The sequence below is a fragment of the Thalassophryne amazonica genome, chromosome 21 (genome assembly GCF_902500255.1).
Source record: "Thalassophryne amazonica chromosome 21, fThaAma1.1, whole genome shotgun sequence".
In the NCBI taxonomy this organism is placed as follows: Eukaryota; Metazoa; Chordata; class Actinopteri; order Batrachoidiformes; family Batrachoididae; genus Thalassophryne; species Thalassophryne amazonica.
Genome location: NC_047123.1, coordinates 10,679,753 through 10,700,880, shown reverse-complemented (window position 1 = coordinate 10,700,880; position 21,128 = coordinate 10,679,753). Strand labels below are relative to the sequence as shown.

The 21,128-nt window shown below is 41.8% G+C and overlaps 1 protein-coding gene across 1 annotated transcript; it reads left to right on the top strand.

The window, feature by feature from the left end:
- Nucleotides 1–22: 22 nt before the first annotated feature.
- Nucleotides 23–20,711, top strand: knl1 (kinetochore scaffold 1). Its single transcript, XM_034162536.1, has 19 exons — nucleotides 23–556; nucleotides 1,229–1,498; nucleotides 2,036–3,934; nucleotides 4,030–4,159; nucleotides 11,551–11,609; nucleotides 11,687–11,785; nucleotides 11,894–12,009; nucleotides 12,175–12,265; nucleotides 13,950–14,066; nucleotides 14,350–14,437; nucleotides 15,311–15,373; nucleotides 16,077–16,116; nucleotides 16,221–16,325; nucleotides 16,483–16,583; nucleotides 16,956–17,018; nucleotides 19,088–19,197; nucleotides 19,398–19,519; nucleotides 20,001–20,123; nucleotides 20,203–20,711. The coding sequence occupies exons 1-19, from the start codon at nucleotides 101–103 to the stop codon at nucleotides 20,297–20,299; spliced, it is 4,149 nt and encodes a 1,382-aa protein (XP_034018427.1). The 5' UTR covers nucleotides 23–100; the 3' UTR covers nucleotides 20,300–20,711.
- Nucleotides 20,712–21,128: the final 417 nt, after the last annotated feature.

Below are 21,128 nucleotides of genomic sequence, written 5' to 3'. Positions count from 1 at the left end.
CAGACATATATATTCACAGGTTGTTAGTTCAGACAAAAAGTGTGCCTCTTTTCCTGCTCATGGAGAGAAAACAGTGAGATTTGATGCTAATGATGGATCCATGGACATAACCCAATGTCACACTGTAAACATTGCCAGAGCTGCACAGTCACAGGTTGTTGGTTCAAATGAACAGTGTGCCTTTTTACCTGCTCATGGAGAGAAAGTGAGATTTGGTGCTAATGATGGATCCATGGATATAACCCAGTGTCACACTGTAAACATTGCCAGAGCTGCACAGTCACAGGTTGTTGGTTCAAATGAACAGTGTGCCTCTTTACCCTCCCGTGGAGAGAAAACAGTACAATTCGATGCTGATGATGGATCCATGGATATAACCCAATGTCACACTGTAAACATTGCCAGAGTTGCACAGTCACAGGTTGTTGGTTCAAATGAACAGTGTACCTTTTTACCTGCTCATGGAGAGAAAACCGTGAGATTTGATGCTGATGATGGATCCATGGATATAACCCAATGTCACACTGTAAACATTGCCAGACATGCGCAGTCACAGGTTGTCAGTTCAGACAAAATGTGCAACTCTTTACCAGCTCAAGGAGAGAAAACTATGCGATTGGGCGTTAATGATGGATCCATGGATATAACCCACTGTCACACTGTGGATATTGACAGACATATATATTCACAGGTTGTTAGTTCAGACAAAAAGTGTGCCTCTTTTCCCGCTCATGGAGAGAAAACAGTGAGATTTGATGCTGATGATGGATCCATGGACATAACCCAATGTCACACTGTAAACATTGCCAGACATGCGCAGTCACAGGTTGTCAGTTCAGACAAAATGTGCAACTCTTTACCAGCTCAAGGAGAGAAAACTATGCGATTCGGCGTTAATGATGGATCCATGGATATAACCCACTGTCACACTGTGGATATTGACAGACATATATATTCACAGGTTGTTAGTTCAGACAAAAAGTGTGCCTCTTTTCCCGCTCATGGAGAGAAAACAGTGAGATTTGATGCTGATGATGGATCCATGGACATAACCCAATGTCACACTGTAAACATTGCCAGAGCTGCAGAGTCACAGGTTGTTGGTTCAAATGAACAGTGTGCCTTTTTACCTGCTCATGGAGAGAAAGTGAGATTTGGTGCTAATGATGGATCCATGGATATAACCCAGTGTCACACTGTAAACATTGCCAGAGCTGCACAGTCACAGGTTGTTGGTTCAAATGAACAGTGTGCCTCTTTACCCTCCCGTGGAGAGAAAACAGTACAATTCGATGCTGATGATGGATCCATGGATATAACCCAATGTCACACTGTAAACATTGCCAGAGTTGCACAGTCACAGGTTGTTGGTTCAAATGAACAGTGTACCGTTTTACCTGCTCATGGAGAGAAAACAGTGAGATTTGATGCTGATGATGGATCCATGGATATAACCCAATGTCACACTGTAAACATTGCCAGACATGCGCAGTCACAGGTTGTCAGTTCAGACAAAATGTGCAACTCTTTACCAGCTCAAGGAGAGAAAACTATGCGATTGGGCGTTAATGATGGATCCATGGATATAACCCACTGTCACACTGTGGATATTGACAGACATATATATTCACAGGTTGTTAGTTCAGACAAAAAGTGTGCCTCTTTTCCCGCTCATGGAGAGAAAACAGTGAGATTTGATGCTGATGATGGATCCATGGACATAACCCAGTGTCACACTGTAAACATTGCCAGACATGCGCAGTCACAGGTTGTCAGTTCAGACAAAATGTGCAACTCTTTACCAGCTCAAGGAGAGAAAACTATGCGATTCGGCGTTAATGATGGATCCATGGATATAACCCACTGTCACACTGTGGATATTGACAGACATATATATTCACAGGTTAGTTCAGACAAAAAGTGTGCCTCTTTTCCCGCTCATGGAGAGAAAACGATACAATTTGATGCTGATGATGGATCCATGGATATAATCCAATGTCACACTGTAAACATTGCCAGAGCTGCACAGTCACAGGTTGTTGGTTCAAATGAACAGTGTACCTTTTTACCTGCTCATGGAGAGAAAACAGTGAGATTTGATGCTGATGATGGATCCATGGATATAACCAAATGTCACACTGTAAACATTGCCAGACATGCACAGTCACAGGCTGTTGGTTCAAATGAACAGTGTGCCTCTTTACCCTCCCGTGGAGAGAAAACAATACAATTCGATGCTGATGATGGATCCATGGATATAACCCAATGTCACACTGTAAACATTGCCAGACATGCACAGTCACAGGTTGTTGGTTCACATGAAAAGTGTGCCTCTTTACCTGCTCATGGAGAGAAAACAATACAATTCGATGCTGGTGATGGATCTATGGATATAACCCAATGTCACACTGTAAACATTGATGGACATGTACGATTGCAGGTTGTTCGCTCAAGTCAAAACTTTGCCTTTATACCAAACCATGGAGAGAAAACGATGAAATTCGATGACAACGATGGTGCCACGGATATAACCCAGTGTCACAGTGCAGATATTGACAGGTGTGCACAATCACAGGTTGTTACCTCAGACCCAACCTGTGACTCGATACCCACCTGTAGAGAGAAAGCAGTGGTATTTGATGTGAATGCTGAAGCTGTCGATATAACCCAATGTCACAGTGCCGACCCTGCAGCTCATGCAGAGATGCTGGTGGCTGATTCTGTGAGCACAGAAGCAGAGGATATGGTGACAGCATGTCGAGATGTTGGCAGACAAAGTGGCTTTATCGATGAACCAAGATCACAGAATGGTGAAGAGGTTTTGGGTTTTGTTTCTGCTGTAATGGAGAAATCACTCAATAAGCCCCTGGTGCACAGAGAAAAGTTTAATGGAGGCGCATCCTCTCGCAAACAGAGTATAAATCTGGATGTAACTGAAGTTCAGACAGACCATATTTTGGAACAGCCGTGTAGAGATGAGCCTCTTTCTTCAGTCAAAGACCTCAGTCCACATTGTGACCATTTGAAGGGAACTGAGGTGGAGTCCCACAAGGGCTCTTCTAACTGTAGTGTTGTGACAGCTGCAGATGGTCTAGATTCTGTTTGCCCTCAAGAATTTCAGAATGTGCACAATTCCATTAGAGCAAATCAAACAATTATAGCACAGAATTTGGAAAATTCACCAGGTGCTGGTGCTGTGGTCCCTGATCCTCCCAACGTACCATCACAGAAACGCGAGTCAACTCGAATTAGTTTAGCTGACCTTCGGTCAAAAGTTAGGCGTTTGAGCCACATCATAAATGAAGTTCCTGAAAGTGTGGCAGTGGACAACTGCACTGTCCCTCTGTCTCAAATGGACGAACACTTGGACAGCGATTCAATCAAAGTCCAGCCGTCTGTGGAGTCTGACCTTGACTTGGGTGAGGGGGATACTGGAGATAAAAAACTTAAGCAGTCAGCTGCAACTACATCTGTACCTTTCAACTTGAAGACACAACAACTCATGTCCAAGCTGTCAATGGGAAGCTTTATGCCAAAGCTTCCCCAAAGAAGCAAATCTATTCCACCAAATGAAGGGGACTCTCGCCATACCACTTCTACTGAAGAACATACAAGGACAAACACAATAGTTTTTGATAAACCACTGAAAAATACCAGTGATGAGCAGATCAATATTTGCGATGAAGTGCTTGGAAGTGATGAAGATTTGTCAGAAACGCTGGACACGAGGAGTCCTCAGAACATGCTAGAAACAGGGTTGAGGCCTCCTGAAGGGCTCAATGAGGATGAGACCCTCATGGATGACGTGTTTGAAGAGAATGCTCTTAGCGCCACTCGTGGAAGAAAGAGATTGTCAGATGATGAAGCTAATGTGGAGGCTGAGAAGAGAATGAGGCCTTCCGCTGATGGGTCGACCAACAGCACGGTTGAAACGGTAGGACTGACTCAGCTTTATTGTGTTGCAATTTATTGTCACCGTTTAGGTATGGGAGCTTTGATAGTTTTCTTCACTCGTTTCATTTTCCACAGAGACCACAGTTTCCTGTCGTGGAGTGTGACAGTAACATCACTACGGCCGCAAATGTCACCACTCAGACCACCGATTCCTACAGTAGTGGTCGCACAGCCAGTTCTGGATATGAAACTACGTTTGAGTCCAGTAAGTTCCGTTTATGTTACACAGTGTAAGTAGTTGACACGAAGGCCTCATTGTACAGATGCACATATCGCGTATGTGCAGCATTAATGCTAGCAGTGAGCTGAGTACACCAGGTGCATACCAAGTAGTTGATATAAAGAATTTTGCCATTATATCCAAAGTAGAGCTGAAACAACTAATCGATTAAAATCGATTATTAAAATAGTTGTCAACTAATTTAGTCATCAATTAGTTGCTAAATAACTGTTTTACCACAAATGTTTAGTTTCTTCCATATAATCAACCGAGCTTTGCTTTGAATCCTGAACCAATGAAGGAGTGCTTCGAGCTGCTGCTTCGTTGGTTTCATTTGTTTTATTTTACTTTATCTTAATTTTTCCCCACTAAAACCCTAAAGAGCATATGTCTGTGAGGAATATTTACCTTTTTATGTTAAACTGACCTGTTACGGTCTTCTGAAACAGTTGATAGATGTATTTTGTGCTAATGCCGATGCTAATGCGTTAGCGTGTCTATGGCGTTTTCAATGTTAAAGTTAGCATTAAGCTGCTGGCATTTCAGCATGTTTGTGCATTTGTTTTCTGTATAATAATTAATGGCTCAGCGTTTGTCGTAATAGTCAAATGTATTACAAATTATATTTTTTAATTTATTTTTATTTATATATTATTAATAATAATAGCAACAATAATAATAGTAATAATAACCATGACCATGTTCTCCACCTCCATTGTTGATGCGGCCGCTCGTAGCTGTGGTTGCAAGGTCTGTTGCGGTGGCAATCCCCGAACCCGGTGGTGGACACCGGAAGTAAGGGATGCCGTCAAGCTGAAGAAGGAGTCCTACTTATCTTTGTTGGTAGGTGGGACCCCAGAGGCAGTTGACAGGTACCGGCAGGCCGAGCGTGCCGCAGCCCGTGCGGTCGCAGAGGCAAAAACTCGGGTCTGGGAGGAGTTCGGGGAGGCCATGGAGGAGGACTATCGGTCGTCCTCGAAGAGATTCTGGCAAACCGTCCGACGCCTCAGGAGGCAGAAGCAGCTCCCCACCCGCACTGTTTACGGTGCGGGTGGGGAGCTGTTGACCCTGACTGGGGATGTTGTCAGGTGGTGGAAGGAGTACTTCGAGGCTCTCCTCAATCCCATCGTCACGTCTTCCGAAGAGGAAGCAGAGACTGGGGACTCAGAGGCGGACTCATTCATTACCCAGGCCGAAGTCACCGAGGTGGTTAGAATGCTCCTCGGTGGCAAGGCTCCTGGGGTGGATGAAATCCGTCCTGAGTACCTTAAGTCTCTGGATGTTGTGGGACTGTCTTGGCTGACACGCCTCTGCAACATCGCGTGGCGATCGGGGACAGTGCCTCTGGATTGGCAGACCGGGGTGGTGGTCCCTCTGTTTAAGAAGGGGGACCGGAGGGTGTGTTCCAACTATAGGGGGATCACAGTCCTCAGCCTCCCCGGTAAGGTCTATTCCAGAGTACTGGAGAGGAGAATTCGACCGATGGTCGAACCTCGGATTCAGGAGGAGCAGTGTGGTTTTCGTCCTGGTCGCGGCACACTGGACCAGCTCCACACGCTCCATCGGGTGCTCGAGGGTTCATGGGAGTTTGCCCAACCAGTCCACATGTGTTTTGTGGATCTGGAGAAGGCATTCGACCGTGTCCCTCGGGCACCCTGTGGGGAGTGCTCCGGGAGTACGGGGTCCGGGGTCCTTTGCTAAGGGCTATCCGGTCCCTGTACGACCGCAGCAGGAGCTTGGTTCGCATTGCCAGTAGTAAGTCAAACCTGTTTCCAGTGCACGTTGGCCTCCGCCAGGCTGCCCTTTCTCACCGGTTCTGTTCATTATTTTTATGGACAGAATTTCTAGGCGCAGCCAGGGTGTAGAGGGCGTCTGGTTTGGGAACCACAGAATCTCGTCTCTGCTGTTTGCGGATGATGTGGGTCTGTTGGCTTCGTCAAATCAGGACCTTCAGTGTGCACTGGGGCGGTTTGCAACCGAGTGTGAAGCATCCGGGGTGAAAATCAGCACCTCCAAATCCGAGGCCATGGTTCTCGACCGGAAAAAGGTGCTTTGCCCTCTTGTGAGTGAGGGACGGATGGAGCGTGAGATCGATAGACGGATCCGTGCAGCGCCTGCAGTGATGCGGTCGCTGTATTGGACCGTCGTGGTGAAGAGAGAGCTGAGTAGGGGGGCAAAGCTCTCGATTTACCGATCGTTCTACGTTCTGATCCTCACCTATGGTCATGAGATTTGGCTCATGACCAAAAGAACGAGATCGCGAGTACAAGCGGCCGAGATGAGTTTCCTCTGCAGGGTGGCTGGGCGCTCCCTTAGAGATAGGGTGAGGAGCTCGGTCACTCGGGAGGAGCTCGGAGTCGAGCCGCTGCTCCTCCATGTCGAAAGGAGTCAGTTGAGGTGGCTCGGGCATCTTTTCTGGATGCCCCCTGGAGGCCTCGCTGGAGAGGTGTTCCGGGCATGTTCCATTGGGACGAGGCCCCGGGGAATACCCAGGACACGCTGGAGGGACTACATCTGTCGGCTGGCTTAGAAACGCCTTGGGGTTCCCCCGGAGGAGCTGGGGGAGGTGTGTGTGGATCGGGAGGTCTGGGCGGCTTTGCTTGAGCTGCTGCCCCCGCGACCCGACTCAGGATAAAGCGGAAGAAAATGGATGGATGGATGGATGGATGGATAACTAATAATGCTACAATACAATTTTAGAGAAAGAGACATGAGTCACATGTCATTGTGAAATGACCACATAGTTTACAAGTTATACAGAGAATGTTGCACATATGAGTCAGGCTACAGTTTTTGATTTACCGTATTTTCCGGACTATAAGTCGCACCGGAGTATAAGTCGCACCAGCCACTTTATCCATTATAAAGAAAAATAAACCATAAATAAGGTTCACTGGACTATAAGTCCCATGGACATACAGGTATGTTAACATGAAAAGTTCAGATGATAATATTGTGACGGCTACCGTTTTCGGATGCATATTTCACCAGTCGCAACTTGTAATCTGCAGAGTATGATTTTCTTTTTGGTGGCATTTTTTCGGGCCTTCTCCGTTGTCTTGTTATCAGTAACGTTAAAATTTTTATTTTTCTATGGTAGTCAGAAGTCGCAGGAACAGTCACACAAGCCTCGAGTGCCCTCTCGTGAGCTGCATTTTACCTACGGATATGTTTGTATTTTGCGGACCACATTGCGAGCCGAACCATGCAGCGCCTACCTGCGCAGCTCATGACCACCCAGCGGTGTCGATCCAGCTCCTTCCAAGTGCAGACGCTAATCCTCCGCCGTCGCTCAGTGCTCCCATGCAGCTCTCAGCGTCAACTCTGCTCACACTGATATCCAAGGGTTGAAGCTGTTTTGTTAGCCGTCCCGGAATAAACACCATGTTCGTCTGCTTTAAACGCTTTTCACAATCATCGACGCCAGCTCCTTCCAAGTGCACACGCTAATCCTCCGCCGTCGCTCACCCAATGCTCCCACGCAGCTCTCAGCGTCAACTTAAACACTCTGCTCACATTGATATCCAAGGGTTGAAGCTGTTCTGTTCGCCATGCCGGAATAACAGCAAGCACCGTGTTCGTCAGCTTCACACGCTGTGGGTGAGGTGAGGAATACGCATCCAAAGTTCTGTTCTCTGATTGGTTATCGCGACCAGCGTGAACTATAGGATGGCCGTCATACTACAGTGCCCATGATGCATTGCATTTCCTTTTCCGGTGGCCATTTTAAAACATAGATCGACTCTGTCACGTAAAATTGTTTTGTTACAGTAAATTAATTGAGATCCTACCGGTATATTTTTCATTTATAAGTCGCACCGGAGTATAGGTCGCACCCCCGGCCAAAACATGTAAAAAAAGTGCGACTTATAGTCCGGAAAATACGGTAGGTTTTATGGTTAACTGGTTATGCTAATTGCTCATTTGCAGCAATAAAAATACCTCTTTTTTCACCATATATTTTATAACGTGTTTCAATGTTGTTTTATGGCAACTCAGAACTTTGATAAAGCAATGTCATTTGAAATAATTATTTTTGTTCTTTATTATAAACTGTTTTATTCTTTATTATTTTATATTTCAACAGCCAAGGGACATTTGACGATTTGTTGATTTTCAAGTATTTTAAGTTTTCAAATAATGTTCTGTTGTTAAATAAAGTGATGGAAGGAGAGAAAAATTGTTTCACTGGCACATTTTTTTAAAAGTTCCCCACTAATCCGATTAATCGTGTCGAAACCCCATCAGATTCATCGATGATCCAAATAATCATTTGTTGCAGCCCTAATCCAAAGCAGACGCTAGTATGAGGGAGGCAGTCGGTGCTGAGCAGCGTCTAACAATTTTTCTGAGGTGACCTTTGGACAATTAAACATTACAAAAGGAAACATGAGTCAGAATAGTTTTCAATTTTATGTCAGTTGATACAAATGGCTGTTGTTGTACAGTAGCATTTTCTGAAATGCACTGATTACTGTCAGTAAATTGCCTGAAAATATCGGAGTGGGGGAGGCAGTATGTTACGCTGTATTGTGTTGTACAAACACACTGCAGCGTATAGTCAATAACCACGCTGTTGGAACCCACCGCCACAGGCGTATCGTCAAACGCTGGTGTTGTACAAATACTGCAGAGCCATTGCATTAGTATATGTTATACACAATACGCTGATGTACATTGCATCCTGACGTGTTAATGTCTTAAACCTCGTTAGATGTTTTTTGTTGGTTTTTAAGCTCTCCCGGTCCAACCCTTGTGTTGCTCACAAAATACATTTCCTGCCAAAGATTTGGCACATAAATTTCTAACATTTTTATTGATCTAGTCCCAAAAAGACTGTGGTTTACACTGTGGATAACATAATGCCCTCAGATCGTGTCCCATGTTCTTGACACGCAAACTCCATCTGTGGAATTATGTAAGAAAGTGGGGAAACCATTAAAAGTCATTTCCACAAGAAACGCATTGATGAAAAGAAAAAGAAAATCTGATGTAAATACAGTTAAAATGGATCACAAATCTCATGGTTCAGATCGTGATTTGATTTCGGGGATCAGATCATTTTTGTTTTTCAGTCCGAATGATGCAAAAGTTGTGGGATGTGAAAAGTGTGTTTCTTTGGAGGGGTTATGTTTACGAAATTAGGATGTGTGACGATATGTACTATATGCTGAGATGATGTAAATCAGACATTAAAGTAGTATTTCATGTGCTTTTCTTATACATTATGATTTTTGGACTTATGCTTTTCAGATTGAGGTTTGAAAACAGTTCTTGAATGTGCCAATATAGAAAATGATGTGAGCACTGTTATTCTTTGGATCGGCGCTGAATACATTAATAAATGGTGATGACAGGTTTCCTGTGTGGCTTACACTTACTGAATCAAAACTCTGATAATGATCAAATGCATGTGTCTTAACAATAAATGCAGCAAATCGCTGATCAAGTGACAAAAACAGTGCTGACACTTTTACATACCTCAATAATCACATGATTATGGCCTCAATATACTACATGACTTTGTTTTTGTATAATCAGAGCTTCAGTATCAGAGGTATCATGAACATTAACATTAATTTAAATTGTATACTTCATAATAATTACACTCAACAAAAATATAAATGCAACACTTTTGGTTTTGCTCCCATTTTGTATGAGATGAACTCAAAGATCTAAAACTTTTTCCACATACACAATATCACCATTTCCCTCAAATATTGTTCACAAACCAGTCTAAATCTGTGATAGTGAGCACTTCTCCTTTGCTGAGATAATCCATCCCACCTCACAGGTGTGCCATATCAAGATGCTGATTAGACACCATGATTAGTGCACAGGTGTGCCTTAGACTGCCCACAATAAAAGGCCACTCTGAAAGGTGCAGTTTTATCACACAGCACAATGCCACAGATGTCGCAAGATTTGAGGGAGTGTGCAATTGGCATGCTGACAGCAGGAATGTCAACCAGAGCTGTTGCTCCTGTATTGTATTTCTCTACCATAAGCCGTCTCCAAAGGCGTTTCAGAGAATTTGGCAGTACATCCAACCAGCCTCACAACCGCAGAACATGTGTAACCACACCAGCCAGGACCTCCACATCCAGCATGTTCACCTCCAAGATCGTCTGAGACCAGCCACTTGGACAGCTGCTGAAACAATCGGTTTGCATAACCAAAGAATTTCTGCACAAACTGTCAGAAACCGTCTCAGGGAAGCTCATCTGCATGCTCGTCCTCATCGGAGTCTCGACCTGACTCCAGTTCGTCGTCGTAACCGACTTGAGTGGGCAAATGCTCACATTCGCTGGCGTTTGGCACGTTGGAGAGGTGTTCTCTTCACGGATGAATCCCAGTTCACACTGTTCAGGGCAGATGGCAGACAGTGTGTGTGGCGTCGTGTGGGTGAGCGGTTTTCTGATGTCAATGTTGTGGATCGAGTGGCCCATGGTGGCGGTGGGGTTATGGTATGGGCAGGCGTCTGTTATGGATGAAGAACACAGGTGCATTTTATTGATGGCATTTTGAATGCACAGAGATACTGTGACAAGATCCTGAGGCCCATTGTTGTGCCATACATCCAAGAACATCACCTCATGTTGCAGCAGAATAATGCACGGCCCCATGTTGCAAGGATCTGTACACAATTCTTGGAAGCTGAAAATGTCCCAGTTCTTGCATGGCCGGCATACTCACCGGACATGTCACCCATTGAGCATGTTTGGGATGCTCTGGACCGGCGTATACGACGGCGTGTACCAGTTCCTGCCAATATCCAGCAACTTCGCACAGCCATTGAAGAGGAGTGGACCAACATTCCACAGGCCACAATTGACAACCTGATCAACTCTATGCGAAGGAGATGTGTTGTACTGCATGAGGCAAATGGTGGTCACACGAGATACAGACTGGTATCCCCCCCCCCAATAAAACAAAACTGCACCTTTCAGAGTGGCCTTTTATTGTGGGCAGTCTAAGGCACACCTGTGCACTAATCATGGTGTCTAATCAGCATCTTGGTATGACACACCTGTGAGGTGGGATGGATTATCTCAGCAAAGGAGAAATGCTCACTATCACAGATTTAGACTGGTCTGTGAACAATATTTGAGGGAAATGGTGATATTGTGTATGTGGAAAAAGTTTTAGATCTTTGAGTTCATCTCATACAAAACGGGAGCAAAACCAAAAGTGTTGCGTTTATATTTTTGTTGAGTGTAAAAGTAAGTATTCCAGGAAAATGGTGACAGCAGGCTGGCTGGCAGCCATGACGGTGACCTTCAACAGTGTACAAAATCTTTGTTTGCACATTTTGTTGGTTGACATGAATGGAATTCTTCTGACACTTGACCATTAATTTTTTTTTTTTTTTTTAGCTTGTAAACCCAGCCTGTTTGAGTCCCAGCTGGAAGACTACGCAAGCGACGAACCAAAGGTATACAGTTGATTGTTACTATCTCTTAAATGATTTTTAGCTCAGTCACTGATGGTTTTTTCCTCATTTTATTGCAGAAGTTGAATGATGGAACCATAACTGTGTTGGAGTTCTTTAAACTCTTTAACTTGGACTTTGTCATTCATAATCCTCGGCAAAGTGTTATCTCGGGCAAAGTAGGTTAATTTACAATAAAATATGGATCTTTTTTCTATCTTTTTTTGTTTCTTTTAAGCAGCAGCTGTATAATGTCATGATGCTTGTTTTTGTTCTTGTTTTTGTAGTTTGGATTGCAGGTAGACTGCACACCAATGGATTTATTGAGAGACAAGCACATCAGTCGTCCTAAACAGATGGTTTATGAAACAGATGTTTTGAACCTTACCGAAAAAGTGGACGGGTATGAAAATTTTACATTGGGAAAAGTACATTTAAGATGAGAAATGTATATAACATATTAGTCAAATACCTCATTTTAAAGCCTGTGAAGATGTAGTCTATTGTGAAATTATCCAAATGATCTGTCTATTTTCTGGCAACTTCATTGGTTTTGTTAATTTCCCAGGTTGAAAATCCGAAGGCGCGACCTTCAGAAGCCTTTGAAGACTGTGAATCGACCTCTGTGGGAAGAAATGAAAAATTTTTCAGAGAAAGAGGTAGAAATAGTTGATTTATATGTTTAGTCTCTAGGTCGGGGTGGCCAAGTTCGGTCTTCAAGAGTCACCTTCCTGACACTCTTAGTTGTCTCCCTGCTCCAACACACCTGAATCCAATGGAAGGCTCATTAAAAGTCTGCTAAAGAGTCTTTCATTGGATTCAGGTGTGTTGGAGCAGGGAGACAACTAAGAGTGTCAGGAAGGTGACTCTTGAAGACCGAACTTGGCCACCCCTGCTCTAAGTTTTCCTACTGTGCATACTGCTGCAGTCTGAAATTGCTTTACGTAGTTGGCTATTTTATCAATACTGGAAGACCCCAACATGTGGTATGGGAATGCTTTTCTAGGTTGGTGTGTTCTCCACCAAAATCAGGTTGCTGTGACCTTCATTTTGACCTTTATGTTTTTAGCATGGCTGGAAGCCCCAATAGAGAGAATGACACAGGAAGTTAAAACTCAGTCTGCATTCCGGGTTGATGGGCAGGCAAAGGTCAAGTGTCACAGGAAAAGCAGTCTTCATAACAACAGACAAGGGGGAGTGAGGGAGAAGACAAACAAGCAACCTAACACAGGAGCCAGAAGGTCAACACATAGTCCATAAACACACCAGTACACTTTATCTCAGGGTAGTTTTCAATGGTCAGAGTGAGAATGGAATGCTGATGTGTGTTGCTCCTGCACAGTGCCGCACCAAGAGGAATAAAATCCAGTGCTGAATTCACCCATGCCAAAGAACAGCTACGGAAAATATTTGGTTTCTAACTTGAGTCTCTATTTCCTCGACATTTGGTGACCTGATTAACGGAAAGATGTATAATTTGACTTCTTTAAAGGGTAATCAACATTTGGACAAGAAATAGCTGCAAAACTGAGTATTTTTCACTGTTATTTTGACAGTTTTGTAGAAAACCTGCAACTGATTCTAATCTAAAACTACATCATAACATCCTGTGGTGCACTCGTGCCAAACACTCGGACAAACAGTACTCCAATCCACTGTTTATCTTGTTAAAAGTGTAAATTACTGTATTTTCCATTAGTATATCGTGGTCGTCCCCCCCCCCCCCCACTAGTTTGGGAAGCCCTATGAGTTGTACACACGTGCAACTGATTACCAAAAAAAAAAAAAAATCATGCGTTTGTTATTCATGATAATTATAGTAACTGTATAGAACTCACAGGAATCAAAGCACTAAAAAAAATAAACTCCAATAATAAAAGAATATATGGTAATAATAATAACGATGCTACAACACTTTACAACACAAAAACACCAAATTAATGAGGTGATTATACAGAAGGAAGGTGTGACTTATACTCCAGTACCATTTATATATGGGTTTTTCCTCTTCAAGAAGCATTTTTTAACAAGTGCAACTTATACTCCAAAAAATACATTATTTTATTCTCATGACTATTCAAAACATGGCTGTAACTTAACAGTAGAATTTTTCCCTGCTGGCAGAACTGCTGCAGTGCAACCTGTCTTTAAAGTCATGTTTAAACTTAAACCATGTGACTTCTTTCTAATAAAACAGTATAAATCCCCAGGTTGCAGTAAAATTTCTGTTTTATTTGCAGTTTGAGCATCTTTCTGTTGAGTGCATGTTTTTCTTCTTGCAGCATGATGTGCAGCGATTATGATGATGTTCATAACTCTGGTTTTATTCATGCAAATCCACAGCTCAGATGTTTTGGGGCAACGCTGAAGGAGAGAAATAAGTTCTTCAGGACGGCGAGCAAAGTTCAGTCACATGAAATGAAGGAGGTCCTGTACTCGGCTCTTGTTCAGGCTAACCAGGTAAAAATAGAGCTAATGTTTGATATTTTCTTGTCATATGTTGGTGAATTATGTGTTGTCAAAGTGACATAGAATGCAATTTTACAACTTCATTCTTTCACAGTAAAAGAAAGAATGAAAAGAAGCTGAATATTTCTCTCAAGCCCCCTATTGGTTGCTTCACTGAATAAAACTGATTATTGCCTTCAAGTAAAAAATGTTAGCAGAGCTGTGAATACTAAATTTGACCTTTCCTATTTGTATTTATTTTTTCGTGGCTTTTTTTCTTTCTTTTTTTTTTCAGGATGAGCAACAGAAGTTGAGCTCAACCATAGAGAAAGCAGACAAGATGTTAAAAACACTTGACAGTTGTATTTCTGAGTTGGAAACAGGTATAACTACCATTTAGATGGAGTGTATTCCTGTATCGTGATACCTGTTTATTAGAATGCATCATGCAAAAACTAAAATAAATGCAGTATATTAGTCACAGAATGAATGTTTTTCCATGGGTGCTGTCATTTTTTGTTGGAAAACGATAGCTACGGTCATCTCTGAACATAAGGTTGCTCAAAAGTGCTTAAGCAAGTTGAAGAAATGAAAAAAACTTGCATCAAAATACATGAGCATTTTTTGGAATGTATTATAGAAGACATACCTTACTGAATTTTCATGGAAGACCAAAGGCAGTGGAATAATTTAAATAAGTATTCATTGTCTTTCAAATATTGTCAAGTTCGCGCTCACTTTTACGAAAGCCCAGTTATCCTAACACATTAGGGGTGTGGCCACGTTGAGTGACAGCTGGTGTCGCTGAGAGCTGTGATCCGTCACAGGCTGCTAGCGGATCGTGTAACGTGTGCGCAAAAGTACACATATTGCATTGCATTTGCATATTTGATCGAAATTACAACGTTTGTATTTTAGCAGCTATCAGCAGCCTGATGATGTTAGGTCAAGTTAATCCACAATTATGCCCACACCAAAGCAAAACAACTACAAAATCCACTGCTCAGCTCCCCCCCCCCCCCCCCAAAAAATATGATTTAATAAACACCAGAACAGAGGTTAGCCTGTTAGCATAGCCTGTCAAAAATTCCTAAGATGGGAGTGTTTTTGTGCTTCTTCTGTCCTGCCCAGATCATGCCCCGTGTCGCCCACTTGCCACCCGTTTAATCATATAAGCTGTTTAATTGCGTGTGTTTGTGAGTGTGTGAGATTAAAGGACTGAACATCTTACCTGCTTTAATTTGTTTGTTGTTTAGAACTTGCAGCAGTTGAGGAAAGTGGCTTTGGGGACCAGCCGAGTTTGAAGTTTTGTCAGCAAGGTAGCGCGCGTGTGTGTGTGTGTGTGTGTGTGTGTGTGTGTGTGTGTGTGTGTGTGTGTGTGTGTGTGTGTGTGTGTGTGTGTGTGTGTGTGTGTGTGTGTGTGTGTTTTCATGCACAAAAAAAGAATGCAACACTTGTTTTCATTCCCATTTTTCATGCATTGCAGTAAAAGCTCTCAGACATCTGCTGTACACACACAAAAGATTCGTTTGTGTTGAATTTTGTTAACAGATTTGTCAAAATTCTCATCGGTGAGCACCTCAGCTTTGCTAAGATGGTCAGTCACTAACCAGTCTGGTAGTTCACGATGCTGATTAAGCAGCATGATTATTGCACAAATGTGCTTTGGACTGGTCTCAGTCAAAGGTCACTCCTAAACGTGACATTTTTTCACACATCACGAGGCCACAGATGTCACAAGTTTTGACTCGCTGACTGCAGGAACGTCCCCAAGAACGGCTGAACGTTTATTTCATGACCAGTGTGGTTTCAAACCAGTCTCACAGCTGCAGACCACCTGTAACCATGACAACCCACGACCTCCACATCCAGCTTCTTCACCTCATTAACATCTTTTATCATCAACTGCACGTTTTAGAGAGACACATCTGTCTGTTTTATCAGGAATCACTCACGAACACAGATTTTAATAAGTTTTTATTTTTGCTGTGTGTGTGCTAAATATTTATTCATTTTTTTCAGAGCTGAAGAAAGTCACTGAGGCGTTGGCTGACAATGACCGGTGAGTTACGACGAGGAGTAAAATATTTGTGTTTGAGGTTTAACAGGAACCTTTATTATAACCATTTATTTATTAAGTTATTCCTCTGTTTATTCCCATGACAGAAAATTAAATGAAGTGGGACTGCAGAACAAACAGGCTTCAGATAAAGCAGAGAGGATCAAATCTGAGACAGAGAAACTGGAGAACCACATCAGCATGTTGCAAACGTCAGTTTCTGGTTTTCATTTTCAAATGGTTATTTGCATGAAGGCATTTTTGGATCAGTCGTAGGCTCACATTACCGTTTCCTAACATATATCCTTGTGTTTGACATGAAGTGACATTGATTTCTCTGTGTTTTATTTCTTTTTCTGAATGCCTCAGGATCAATGAGTGGAAGTTGGGGGAGAAGACTGACAGCTGCACCGTGTACACTTTCCTTTACAACACCCTGCATCTACAGCTGGACTACGAAAAATCTGATGGTACCATTGTATTTCCATTTTTATTCATCTTGACGAGTCCCCCACATTGTGAAAAATCACTTATAAAGTTTTACAGGTGGCCTTTAAAGATCCCACAATTCTGCCTGTTCATGTTGAAATCCTCCTATTGTGAGCAGATTTAGGGAGAAACTTTAGTTCTCATCACAATTTCAGCACAAACCTTTTTCTGTTTTCAGTCGCGTCACTTCTGAAGTGTTTGGGAACCTTTAAAATTTACTTCCTGCTTTTTGCTGTTGGCTGTGAATCTAACACTGAACATAGTATGTGTCGGCTTTAGCGTATTTGCATAGTGGTGCTTTTACAAAAACAGACTTTGCATTTGTATTAACACAAGGGTTTTTTTTCCCTTAGGAAAAGATGCTGATGAGTCACAGCGTAAAATGTCACACATCACTTTTACGTTTCTACTTGATGGTGAGTGCACAAACACGAGTAGCACGCTGTTACTTATACAGGTTCTCTGAATGTGTTCAGGTTTATTTTGTCTGTGTTTTATTTGTGTGAAGACTTATTTTTGCAACAGCTCCTGGTTGTATAAGTCAGTCATTTTGGCTGGAAGGACACACGGAGCCAACTTCTACTTTTTTATAAATTCAGCTCTGTCGAGCTCAAATAAACGTAATTCTTTATATTTAATGGAAGTGACGAGTCATTTTTCTAAGTATGAAGAAGCATGACGTACCTATCAGTCAAATTTAAATCACATTTTTTTAAGGTTTGTATAGTGTTTAATTCTACAAGCTGAAGCTCTTTTACTTTTGCCAACTTGATAGAAAATCTGAATCAACCTGACCTCTTCAGCATTTTTATACCAACCACAGAGTACAACTAGATGTTAGTAACTTAAAGATGCTTTAAACATTAATGCAGCGGCTCATGACTATTTTCTGTGTGAACATTTAATGGTGTCCTGCACAGAAAATGAAGTTGTTCTATTCTCTGTTTATGTAGCTGGACCAGCCGTGCGTGCACAAGTCCCGCCTTGTGAATCTTGCTCATCTGCACGTTTATAAAGAGGCGGTAATGACTGTCCACATAGAACTGTGCAGGCAACAAGCAGTTTGGTTCAATTCAGGACCCATTGAAAGTCATTAGATTAATCATTTTCACCAAAGTGGATCCAAGTGAAGATCCCAAATCCTTAAGCAAGTTCATTGGCAGTGAATCAAAAAGGCAAGTGGTTGTTTTAGCACTATCCAGTAACCCCAGAAGAACTGCATTTAGAGGCGCAAAGGCATCTGACCAACAGCACAGTCAGATGGAGCTCCCTCAGCTGCTTTAAAGACCATCAGTGACGATGTCCCCATACGGACACTTGGTTTGTGTATTTACTAAGGGTGTAACAGTACATGTATTTGTATTGAACCGTTTCGGTACGGGACATTCGGTTCAGTACAGGGCTGTGCACGGGTGAGTTTACATGTGTTTGCATTCACTGTTGCCAACTTAGCTTTCTCACTAAATCTGGTGACTTTCCAAACCCTCTTGATGACTTATTTTCTCAAAAGCGACTACTGACAAATCTAACTACATCTCCTGGCGTTACCGGAGACTTTTCTGATATTTGGCGACTGAAAGTGAAAGTCCCTGTTGTCACCGAGCGGCAGTGGGTCTCCCCCTCCTCTGCAGCCTCCAGCAACCTGTAAAGCACTGAGCGGAGGGATATCTGTAATCCTCCTCACTCGGACTCGCTCAGCCTACTGACCTCGTTTGCTGCGCTGTGATTAAATAGTCCCCAGACTTTGAGAAGCCCTGGCCTTGAGAAGTTATTTTATTTTAATAAGTGATGGCCAATTTTAATGACAAAATAAATAAACAAACCAAGAATCAAGTTTATTTGTGGTTATAAATATTTTTAAGGTGATTTTACTCACTTTATTGCCTCTCCCACAGTGTTTTTGTTTTCAAAACTTTATTTAAAAAGATATATTAACAAACATTAAACAAACAGTTAATAGAAAGAGCTAGAAAATAAAATAAATTGTACAAAAGTAAAGGGATTCTTTAACATTAATTCTCTTTAAAAAAAAAAAAAAAAAAAATCCCTTATAGAGTGTGACAGTTTTGGACAAGTTCATTTTTCTGGCAAAAAATATGAAGGTTGAATAAAATTGAACAGGGCTTCATGCTGGAACTGTTGTGCTGCTCTTTACTTGTGGAAAGGTTTTGTTAAAAGCTCTTTACTAGGAATGTATTTTTTACAGTATTTCATACATTTGTTGTTTATTTGAGAACATTTTATTTAGCTTATTACCAGGCAGCATTTTGCAATTATTTTATTTTCCTGTTTATGTAATGTTACAATAAATTGTTGGTTTAAACAACAAGCAAATTTAGGTTTTGCATTTTGTTCCCATACTGTACCAAAAATGAACCGAACCGTGACCTCAGAACCGAGGTATGTACCAGACTGTGATTTGTATATTGTTACACCACTAGTGTTTAACAATTAGAATTTTATTTATTTATTTTTTTTATCATAGAGGATAAGTCGGCGTGCCACGCCCGTCTTGTTCAGAATTTGCTCTCGCTGTACTTTGGGAGAGAAACTGCCTGGGTCAACAAGTATCCAGATCATAGTTATGTTCCAAAGGTAGGTGCAGACAAAAACATTATATTTAATTCCACGTAATGAATGTAAAATGGTATTTTATTGTCCTGTAGGTTTTACACTGAAATGCTTGCTGTGTCTTTGATATAATATTTAATGAAAAAAAAATACTTCATAAGAGCTCTGGGTCACTACTCAGAAAAAAAATGGTCAGAGATGTTTGGTTTTCACGCTGTGTCCAGTTGCTCCATGATGTAAGCCTCGTGGTGAGTCGCTGTCGTCTGCTTGGTGAGGAGATACGTCTGTTGAAAATGTGGGGGGGCCTGAGGCTCGATATCCTGGTCATTAGCTGTGTGGATACTCAGTAAGTGTTCTTCCAGTAAAAAAATGGTGTGCTTAGATTACTACGACAACCAAACACAAAAACTGTTCACATTCACCTCTTTTTCTAACCTGCTTATTCCTGTTCCAGGTGGAGTAACAGCCTATAACTATCTACATATTGAAGTTTTTTGTTTTTTTTTTTTTTGCATTTTTGCATTTTTTTTTGTGCATTTCGTGCACACTGAAGTGTTTATCATTTTATAGGCCTGGCAGCCTTCCAGGTCAAATCTATGCACCCTAAAACTTTCAAAAAAGAAAAAAATCATCTTATGGTACTTAAGAATTAATTTCAGTCACATTGGCTCAGTATTTATTTATGTCTGGAAAAGCACCATTTGAAAAAACAAAAAATATTCAGTCAAAGTGTTGACTCTCACGGATGTCAGCGTGCACGCTAACTTCCGCTCATTGTTTGAATTTTCTGGTCTTTGATGACCACAGGAGCTTTTCCCTCCTTCCAGAGTGCACATCGTCTTCAGCAGTTTGAAGAAAATGTCAAAGTTCGAGGTCGTCTTCGCTGTCAGTTTGACCGAACACGTCTCTGTCCAAGTACAGAGCTTCAAAAACATCATTGGAAACACAGCGTGAGTATGAGCCAATCAGAAACAAACATATGACGTGCAAACAGATTCCAGCAGTAACGCCGATCGGACGCTTTCACAGGAGCCAACAGATCGAAGAAATCGTGGCATCGTTCCTTCCGACCAAGAAGCTCCTGACAAAAGTTGTGAAGAAGATTCACAAGAACCTGCTCTGCTGAGAAGCTGAAGGTTTTTTGGACTGAGAGCAGCAGTTTTCAGAGTCGCCTCTAGATGGTGACGGAGGCTGGTGGCAGTCTGTCCGCCGTAATGACGACTGCTAAAAGCTGATATTCAGACACGTTTCTGTGTAGAACTTTATATTTCACTCTGATTTCTTCGTCTCACCTGTAGCTCAGTGTAAATTTTTAAAACAATTAAATGTGCTTTTGTATTATAGAACAATATAATATTACTGGGAAGGTAAGTATGTATTTAGCAATTATTTTCAAGATGTGTGTTCTTTGACTTTTTTGGGGGTGGGGGGGTATAGTTGTTTTTTTTTTTTTAAATTGATGCATTCATTGCTAAATAAAAAGTTTACAATATTCAAATCACACACACGATGTTTGTTAGTTGAGATCCATGAGACTGACGTGCTGTGTCCACACTAACAAATACAGTAAATTTCTACTTTTAGGTGATATATAACATCAAAATACAAGGAAAAGCAAATCAATATGCAACTTTATGTTTTATTTATGTTTGTTGTGTTGATTAAAGTGTTTGGTCTTGTCATTTATAAATGAAGTGTGTATTTTCAGAATTTTGGCTGCAGTGTTTGATGAAAATGCAGCTCAGATTTTATTCCTGCCTCCGTTTCTTGATCTGCTTCTGTATGTTGTATGTGAAAGGTTCGTTGTTTTCAGGTTGGAAACTGCTGATTTTGAGTAAATGAGACATCACTGACAGTCATTACCTTACTTGGCCTTCAGAGGGCGATCTGGCCTCATACAAAAAGATTTCTTTGTGACCAATGAAATTGTCCTGCCATGAATTTTACTTTGCAAC

What these genes read in the sequence shown, in the direction of transcription:
- knl1 (XM_034162536.1), top strand. Translation starts at nt 101, where the DNA reads ATGGACATAACCCAATGTCACACTGTAAACATTGCCAGAGCTGCACAG. An exon ending in TGAAACTACGTTTGAGTCCA is followed by an intron (nt 4,160 to 11,550) that starts GTAAGTTCCGTT and finishes TTTTTTTTTTAG; the next exon opens with CTTGTAAACCCAGCCTGTTT. An exon ending in GGACTACGAAAAATCTGATG is followed by an intron (nt 16,584 to 16,955) that starts GTACCATTGTAT and finishes TTTTTCCCTTAG; the next exon opens with GAAAAGATGCTGATGAGTCA.